The sequence below is a fragment of the Phoca vitulina genome, unplaced genomic scaffold (assembly GCF_004348235.1).
Source record: "Phoca vitulina isolate PV1807 unplaced genomic scaffold, GSC_HSeal_1.0 scaffold43, whole genome shotgun sequence".
NCBI classification, from domain to species: Eukaryota; Metazoa; Chordata; class Mammalia; order Carnivora; family Phocidae; genus Phoca; species Phoca vitulina.
The window spans coordinates 10,068,888-10,078,414 of NW_022589746.1; the positions used below are offsets into that span (position 1 = coordinate 10,068,888).

The following is a 9,527-nucleotide window of genomic DNA, read 5'->3' on the forward strand; positions in this document are numbered from 1 at the left end:
CATATGTTAAAGTAAAATGTATGGTGCAATAGCACAGAGAATAGGAAAGAATAATTGGGAATATACTGATGTAAGGTCATTATACTATAACATCATGTGGTTTAATATCTGAAGGGAGGCTCTGATTAATTAAAAACAGGTATTATAAGTCTTTGGCTTTTTTAAAAGTAAAAAAAAGAGGTATAAATAATAAGTCAAGGAGCGCCTAGGTGGCTCAGGTGATTAAGCGTCTGCCTTTGACTCAGGTCATGATCTCAGGGTCCTGGGATCAAGCCCCACGTTGAGCTCAGCTCATCAGGGAGCCTGCTTCGACCTCTCCCTCTGCCTGCCGCTCCTCCTGCTTGTGCGCGGGCATTGTCAAATAAATAAAATCTTAAAAAAAATAAGACAGTAGCAATGATAAAATGGAATAATAGAAAACAAATTCCAAAGAAAAAAAAGATAAAAAGAAATAAAGAAGAGAACAAATAAAAAAATAGCTAGCAAAATGCAAGATTTTAATCCACTATATTGACAACCAATTTTTAAATATGAATGTTCTAATCAAACCAGATAGAAAGATTATCAGATTGGGTTAAAAAACAGGACCAATTATATACTAACTACAAGAAACTGACCTTAATTACAAAAATACATAAATTAAAAGTAAAAAAATAAAGAAATACAACACAAACAATAATGCAAAGAAAGCTGGAGTAGCTACGTTAATATCAGACAAAACAGACTATATAATAGGAAATATTACTGAAGATAAATAGGCACATTACATTAATGATAAATGGTCAATTTTCCAAGACAAAACTAAATGTACATGTACCTAACAAAGGAGCTTCAAAATATAGGAGGTAAAAACTGATAGGACTGAAAGGAAAAACAGACAAAAATTAATATAGTTGGACACTTCAATATTTCTCTCAGTAATTAATAGAAGAAGATAACTGGAAAGAATATAGAAGTCCTAAACACCACCATCCCTGAACTAAACCTAAATGACGCATTTGTAGAACATGTCACCCCACAATTTTAGGGAAGTCTTTGTGTACCATTAAGAATCATTATGGGTTATTCTCCTTTTCACTGCACTTCCTATAATAATGTTTGCTATTGCTATCAGCGACAGATGTATAGCTCAGCATTGACAACTTCAACATTAAGTACTTGAAGGTCAACTTCAACATTAAGTACCTGAAGGTCATCATCATAGCCCCTTAGCCCTGCTACTAATCTGCTACTCCTTATTTCCCACAAAGTTGACATTTATCTATTTCTACGTTTATATTTTAAAGGTTGTATCTTATGCGTAAGAACTAATGTAAAACAAAATAGGAATTAAAAAAAAAACAACTCACCTGGGGTTTGTTCATTTTCTGGTGTTCTTAAAAAAGCATGGAGATGTGTGAAGATACAACTGAGAAATAATAGAAGAGAGATGAGTCATAAATGATCTTGCCTCCCTTCCAGCTCCTTGATTTACCTGCCTACAAATACGCTGCATACTGGTGGGTAAAATGCCTTTCTATGGGCCAATGTCCTGTTGGTTCCTAAAAAGAGAGGGAATGGCCACATAGAAGTAGTGCCAATAGACTCAAATACTTAATAACAGCCTCTCAAACAAGCAAACCCAAACAAAACCCAAAAAACCCTTGGGGCGCCTGGGTGGCTCAGTCGTTGGGCGTCTGCCTTCGGCTCAGGTCATGATCCCAGAATTCTGGGATCGAGCCCCACATCGGGCTCCCTGCGCAGCGGGAAGCCTGCTTCTCCCTCTCCCAGTCCCCCTGCTTCTGTTCCCTCTCTCGCTGTGTCTCTCTCTGTCAAAAAAAAAAAAAAAAAACCAAAAAACCCAAACAAACCCCCCCCAAAAAACCCCTGACTTTTAGTTGCCCATTTCAGACGCATAAATACTCCTGCCATGGCCAATTACAGACTACCAACATGATGTCACTGAACAGAGCTGGGAAGAAATGTGCAATAGCATACCATTATATAGGATTTTTACCATAATGATAGATAGTCTCAAGAACACAGAAATGAGTGAAAAGAAGAAAATTACTTAGAAGTCATGAGTTTTGAATATGATCACAGCCATGAGGAGCTTAAGCAGACAGCTACTAAATGTAGTGCAGGATCCTAGAAAGGAACTCAGAAGAGAAAAAAGAACATTACAGAAAAACTGAGGAAATATGAAAACATATGCACTTTACTGGTTCATTAATTGGGACAAACATACCATACTAATGTAAGATGTTAAAAATAGAGGAAATTAATGTAGGATCTACAGAGTTGTCACTGGATGAACTGGGGAGACCCTGAGCCCTGGAGCCTCAACCAGGCCCATCCCAAAAATGTCCCCAATGGTTCCTGGTCTCATCACGAGGAAGAATTCAAGGACAGACACAACACAGTGGGGAAGTTTATTATTAAAGTGAAACTACACTCTCAAGATTTGAGAACAAGAGAGAGCGAGCAAGCATGCTCAAGAACTGTGGGTGGTGGGAGTCTGTGTTTCTCTTTTATGTACAGTTGTTAACTAGGGGGTAGAATATTCATTATGTGGGGCGGGGATTTCTTGGAAGCAAGGGTTTTTTTCCTTCCTTATTTGGAGTTTCCTGTCATGGCACCCACCTTCGTGGGCCTATCTGGTTGGATCCAGCTTTCTTGTGGCTTTGTTTTGGAGTGATGCCAGCTCAGGCCTCTGACTTTCCCCACCGCTGCCTGTGACTTCCTTGTTGATGGTGCCACCAGGCCTCCTGTTAGAACCCGGATAATTGCTTTTGACAGAATCTCTGCATTATATTGACCATAATTCTTTAAGTCTAAAATAATTTAAAAATTCATCAAAGGAAAATGTAAAGGATATCCACTTAATACAAAAGAAGGCAGTAAAGGAGAAACAAAAGAACAAAAAAGACATGAGATATATAAGGAAAGTATAGCAAAATGGTGGGCATAAATCTAACCAAGTCAATAGTAACATCAAATGTGAAAGGGTTAAACATAGCAGTAAGGTGTCTGATGTGGTGGGGACCCAGCTAGACCCCAAAACCTGACCTTCACAGCCTACCTGGTTGTACCCACCTCTGTCCCCCATTTGTCCTTTAGCTCTTCTTTCCAGCTTATCTCTTAAATCAGACAAATGGAAACTGAAACCACCCCTCAGGCAACAGCCCTGACAAAACCTCCAGCCGGCCCGGACCACCCAGACCAGTTGGAGCTTAACCTCCGGACTCGCACCTGCGCAGGTGCACCACGGAGCAATCTCTGGAATGACCAACAACTACCTCTACCTCATTGTAAAACTAAAATCTCCGCCCAAAAATGAACACAAGTCTCATTTACTAACATACACTGTATGTATAAGCATGTTTCCTTAAGACATATGCCTGACCTTATGCCTGCCTCTACATACGATGACAAGGCTTCCCTAACCCTAAACAAAGGAACCATCCACCCTTGCTCGGAGAGTCAGGGCTTTGGAAGTGGTTCCCCGTAATCTCCTTACTTGCTGCAAATAAATTTTGCTTCGTGCAACAATCCCACCTGATTTGGTTCTAGGACACACCAAGGAGCAATCTCATGTTAGTTGGGTCACAAATTTGGCAACCCAGATGGGACTGTTGTCCCTCCGAGGTTCTGCCCTCTGGTTACCTGGTTTCCAAAGGATGGAGCAGTGAGCAGCGGCAGCCCTTCTGGGCTAACCCATTCAATTAACCAGGACTGGGGGTGGAATCCTTGGAAGGGGCTCTCCTTTCTTGGGGTCTGTGCTGCTGGACTGGTGTTGCTGCCCCCTTGAAGACACTGTGGCCACTCCAAGCCTCTTGCTGAGAATCTCTCCACAAGGGTAAGTGGTGCCAAGCCTACAGCACGACTGTAACAGTATTTTCTTTGAGTTGTCTCACAAAGCCTGGCAGTTCGGCAGTCGGTTAAGAACAGGGCCTCTCTAGTCAGAACTCCAGGGGATTGAACGCTCATTATAGTCGAGTCAGACATCCCTGGGTGGCAAAGGATAACACCTGGCCATTCAGAGGCTGAATGCTTTGGCCCGGCAGTTGGGAAGTGGCCCAAATGAGACTAGTCTAGAATCAGCAAGGGTGAAGGATATCTCCATCTTATCTGTTTGACCTGTTAATGTTTGTTGGGGACATCTGACACTGTTCCAGGTTTGTTTTTCCTCTTAAAAGGGAAGTGTGCCTTGAGTTACTGAATCTAAACCAGGTTCTCCCTGAGCCATTCCCCAAGTAAATCCTTTGGGACTGCCTCGACGTTGAGAGGCTAGAAGAGGCAGCCTGTGCACCAGGCCACTGCTCCTCAAGGCACAACTACCCAGACCCACTTGGACACCTTAGCATTAACCCACTCTCCTTGTGGGCCTGGTTTTAAGTCAACCGAGTCTCATACATATTGTGGGTAAGGTTGTGTGTAACCATTAACACTGTAAGTTACCTTGAGGAAGGGTAAGAGGGGACCCTAAGAAAGAATCTCAGATTATGGGAGGGACAATTCCACCCTGAAGGAGAGCCTCCGTTGGGCTGTAACCTCCAGAAATGGAAAGCGCTAGACTACTTTCCTTTAACCCAAAAACAGACGACTTTCTTCTGTAACACAGCTTGGCCACAATAACAGACTCTAGAGGATGAAGAGAAGTGGCCAGAAAATGGGACCTTAAATTTTAATACAACACTACAATTGAGCTTATTTTGTAAAAGAGAAAGAAAACGGGAAGAGATTCCATATGATCAGTGCTTTATGGCATTACATCAAAACGAGGGCTGCAAAGAAAATGTAGGATCTGTAAAAAGGTAGAATTGAAAACCCTAAAAATGCGTCCTGTACCCTCTGGTGAGTCAGGGAGTCTTTGTCCCCATCTCCATCTCCTCCTCCAAGTCATTAAATCGTAATAAGCCTTTGCCTTATTCCTCTGGTACTCAGGCCTCAGCTCCCCCAGCTTCATGAGCACCAATCTCTAATCCTTTATGAACGCTTTGCTAACCACTCTCTTAATGGTAGAAGAAAAGTTTGCTGTGTGAGCAGAAGCCAGACAGGAAGCTGATAAAGAATATCAGCCAGGATCAAGTTTTCAGAGACTAAACGAGGAGGCAGCGCTAAGAGCTGACTCTGAGGGGGATCCCAACTCCCACAATGAGAGAGAAAGTTTAGGGCATTATTGAGGGCTTCTTTTAAAAGCTATGAAGGAGGTAGGTAGATCTCCTGGTCCAAATTAAGGGAGATTCAACAAAGGACAGATGAAAATCCATCAGCCTTTTCAGAAAGACTACAAAACTCCCTAAGACGAAATATAAACTGGGACCCTGAGGCTCAGGGTAGTTGAATGGTCCTTAATAACCTATTTCATATCTCAAACTGCTCCAGACATCCAAAGGAAACTCCAGAATTGGCTATTAGTCCCAATACTAACCCTGCTCAGCTTCCAGAACTAGCTTTCAAGGTGTTCCATAACCGGATGTGATGGAGGACCTACGAGAAGACCAGAAGATGAGAAGGCAAGCTGCTCTTTTGGTGGTAGCTCTCCAGCCTACATGAAGTAACCTGGAAGAGGAAAAGACGACATCTATGGGTGAGTGCCCTGAGCCCCCTCCGTGGGACCAAGAGACCAACAACAAAGCTGGGATCCAATCAATGTGCACACTGTAAGCAGGAAAGGCACTGGAAACAGAACTGCCCGAACCGCTCCCGGAACAGAAGGAAGAAGGGCAAAGCGGACTCATTTCGGCTGTCCCTAACTGAAGATGAGATATGACAGGGCCACAGGGCTCCCCAATTGGTCTTGGACCATTAGATCCTCATCTCCCAAGAGAAGCCTGAGTAACCTCTCAGCAGTAGGAGGGAAGCCAGTTGAAATTTTACTTGATACTGGAGTTAATTTCTCTGTACTCAACACCCAGCAGGGTAGCCTTTCTAACAAAAATTGTAATATGAAAGGAATCTCAGGAAAAGGAGACATTAAAAGGTTTCTGGATCCTCTGACTTGTGAAATAGCATCAAAGCTGTTAAAACACTCTTTTTGATATGTGCCAGAATGCCCCACATTCTTTTAGGATGAGATATTTTAGACAAATTGGGGCCCACAGTAAGTTCAGAACACAACAAATTAGCAATTCGAGTCCCTAAATACCAAGGAACTGAATTTATGTCATTATTACAACATATCCTCGTATTTAAAACAGGAAACTCCCCCACAAAAAATCTTAAGGCAAGTCAACCCAAAAGTCTGGGTGTGAGGGCAGGTGGGGGCATGCCATTAACAACACATTTGTAAAAGTAAAATTGAAACAGATAGATTGCTGGCCCCAGATGCTATACAAGGGATCCACCCAGTAATTAACAAGCTCTTAAATGTGATTAACAGGTTGATTAGGTCATGCAGATCCCCATGTAACACCTCAATTTTACCTATTAAAAAGCTGGGAAGTGAGGAATACAGATTTGTTCAAGGCCTCGGAGCTGTTAATGAAGCTGCTGGAGACATACAACCTGTAATACCCAATCCCTATACTCTATGACCAGCTACCGAGTAATAGTAAGTATTACGTGGTGTAAGATTGAAAGGATACCTTTTTCTGCATCCCACTAGATCCTAAATTCCAAGTACTATCTGCTTTTGAGTGGGAAGACTTTATCTATTTAATTTTAGAGGGAGAGAGAACATGAGAGTGAGCAGGAGGAGGGGCAGAGGGAAAGGGAGAGAATCTCAAGCGGACTCCTCACTGAGCACGAGCACGACAGGAGGCTTGCTCCCACGACCCTGAGATCATGACCTGAGCTGAAGTCAAGAGTCCACCGCTTAAGGGACTGAGCCACCCAGGTGCCCCGGGCTTAATTATTTCAAGAGGACAGTGAAGCCTCCCTCAAGAGAGAAAAATGGTAATATGGAGCTAGCTTCACCAAAACCCCATATTCAGTCTTCCCACTAGGTAAAAAGAGCCTCAAAACTAATTCTGGTTGGTGTTGGACTGGCTGTCGGGAGTAGATGCCTCTTAGGGAGGTTTTATAGGTTATAAAGTCATTGCAAGGAAACTAACTGATGTCATAGAAACCTTAGCTAAAAACACAGGAAATGCCCTCAAAAACTTAGTAATTTCCCTGAACTCTTTAGCCAACGTAGCGCTAGATGATGATTAGCCCTGGACTACTTATTACCAGAAGGAGGAGCATGTGCAGTAACAAACAGCTCATGCTGTACCTGGATTACTACTTCAAGTGAAGTGGAAATAGATATTAAAAAAATCTTCAACCAGGCAGCCTGGCTACATACTTTCAACCAAAAAGGAAGATCCCCTGATGAGGTCTGCAGGCTATTAAAACAGCATTAACCAACACTACATGATTTCTCCCTGTCCTGAGGCCACTAATAATCCTACTGCTCTTAGACTGCTGTTTAGACTTTGCATCATTAACTGACTAATACAATTCTATACAAATGTCTGGAGGCCAAAAATTACAGATGGTAGTAACATAAAGACAGGAGCAGCTTAGACTTAAACCTAGTGACCCACAGACTTATCTAAAACTGGCTGAGGGAAAATTCTGCTCGGCTAACAATCTCGATGACTACATCCGTGTCCGGCAGGAACTACAGAAGGAGGACCTTTGCCCTGTGCCCCTCAAGAATGAGCAGCAGAATAAAACTAGAGGAGGGATTTATCACCTGCTAGACCCCAAGACTGGACCTTTACTGCCCACCTGCTTGTACTCACTGACCTCTGTCCCACATTTTTCCTTAACCTCTTCTTTCCAGCTTCTCTCTTAACTCAGGCAAATGGAAACCAAAATCACCCCTCAAGCAACAGCGACTGCCAGGACAAGGCCCAGACCACCCAGACCAGTTTGAGCTTAACCCCTGACTCTCACCTGCGCAGGTAGGACCATGAAGTGACCTCTAGAATGACTACCACTTTTACCTCATTACAATACTAAAATCTCCGTTCAAAGAGCACAAGCACCACTAACATAACATAGAATGTATGTATGTACTGGCATGTTTCCTTAAGAAACAACCTTATGCCTTCACTACATACAATGACCAAGATCCCCTTTCTAAATATTCATCCCCTCCCTAAATAAAAGGAACCCATCCACCATCTCAGAGAATCACGGCTTTGTAAGTTATTCCTCATGATTTTCTTATCTGCTGCAAATTTTCCTTTGCATGACAACTGGATCTGGTATAGTTTGTGTCTGTGACTCGCCAAGGAGCTAATTCAAGTTAGTTCGGTTACAGTGGCACCTCAACAGGAAAATAAAGAATTGCCATGCTATGCTCTGCAGTTCTAGGATCTATCCCTTTCTGGGACTATCGCCATTCTAAAACTCTGGAGAGGGATCAGAAGTCCCTAGGGTTCTCTTCAGGATGAGATTTCTGTTTCTGAAGTTGCAGCTCTTTATAATCTCACAGGAGCCCAGAGGTTCCTTGGAAATTAGGATATAAGATTAGAGGACAGGGGCGCCTGGGTGGCTCAGCTGGTTAAGCGTCTGACTTCAGCTCAGGTCATGATCTCAGGGACCTGGGATCCAGCCTCTAGTCAGGCTCCCCACTCTGTGCGGAGTCCACTTCTCCCTCTGCCCCTCTCCCAGCTCCTCCTCTCTCTAATAAATAAAATCTTATTTTTTTAAAAAGATTTTATTTATTTATTTGACACACAGAGAGAGAGAGAGTACAAACAAGGGGAGCAGCAGGCAGAGGGAGAAGGAGGCTCCACACGGAGCAGGGAGCCCAATGCGGGGCTGGATCCCCTGACTCTGGGATCATGACCTGAGCCAAAGGCAGATGCTTAACCAACTGAGCCACCCAGGTGCCCCTCTAATAAATAAAATCTTAAAAAAAAGATTAGAGGACAAATTCATATTGGAACCCTCACCCAGCACCTCAAATCTTACTATCCCCTAGAAACTAGAGCCACTGAGGACAAAGACAAAGGAGACCACGAACAGGGCACTTGTTACCCAGCTAAAAGCCAAGCCAGCCTCCAAGTCACGGGGCACCCCACGCAGCCAGAGCGCACCCTCACGCATGCGCACGCGGCCCGTCCTGGGGCGCACGGACAGGACCACTCGCTCAGAGCTGGGGACCCACTGGAACTCAAGCCGCTGGTCCGCACCCAGAAGCCCCCACCCGCCGTGGGGGTTCCCGCTGCGGGGTCCCGGGCCTCCTCCCCACCGAGGGTCACCGCCGTTTCCCTCCCGGCCCACGCTCTAACCTCTGCTCTTGGGAAGGTGGGCAACCAGGACCTTGAGTTACTGGGAAATCTGGAAACGGGATTTCGGGCTTCACTAAACCTGCTGGCGCAGGAGGGGGACCAGGAAGATGGCGAAGCTGCGCGTGCGCAGCACTGTCCCCGGCCGGGGCGCAAGTTCTGCTGGGTAAGCAAACTAGTCTCAAGACTACGTCTACCATAATCCTTCGCGTCCACTTGTTTAAATAACTATGTAAATAAACCTGTCTTATTCAAAGAGTAGGGAGGTGGTTGCTGTGGAAGGTCTGTAGCTCTCTCTGGCGTTTTCAGAGGCCGCCC

The 9,527-nt window shown here is 44.2% G+C and overlaps 1 protein-coding gene across 6 annotated transcripts in view; it reads right to left on the bottom strand.

The window, feature by feature from the left end:
- The window catches only part of LOC116648445 (zinc finger protein 84-like), a 29,142-nt gene extending 19,846 nt beyond the window's left edge, over positions 1–9,296 (bottom strand). For 2 of the 6 annotated variants that reach the window (XM_032430431.1, XM_032430428.1), the window contains exons 1-3: positions 9,213–9,296; positions 5,414–5,544; positions 1,350–1,408 (exon numbers count right to left, since the gene is read on the bottom strand). In XM_032430431.1, the coding sequence (XP_032286322.1) occupies positions 1,350–1,364 (15 nt within the window). In that variant the 5' untranslated portion in view covers positions 1,365–1,408; positions 5,414–5,544; positions 9,213–9,296. Of the gene's footprint in view, positions 1–1,349; positions 1,409–2,050; positions 2,397–5,413; positions 5,545–9,212 lie in introns of those variants that run through there. The other 4 variants (XM_032430430.1, XM_032430427.1, XM_032430429.1 and 1 more) reach the window with 3 other exon arrangements.
- Positions 9,297–9,527: the final 231 nt, after the last annotated feature.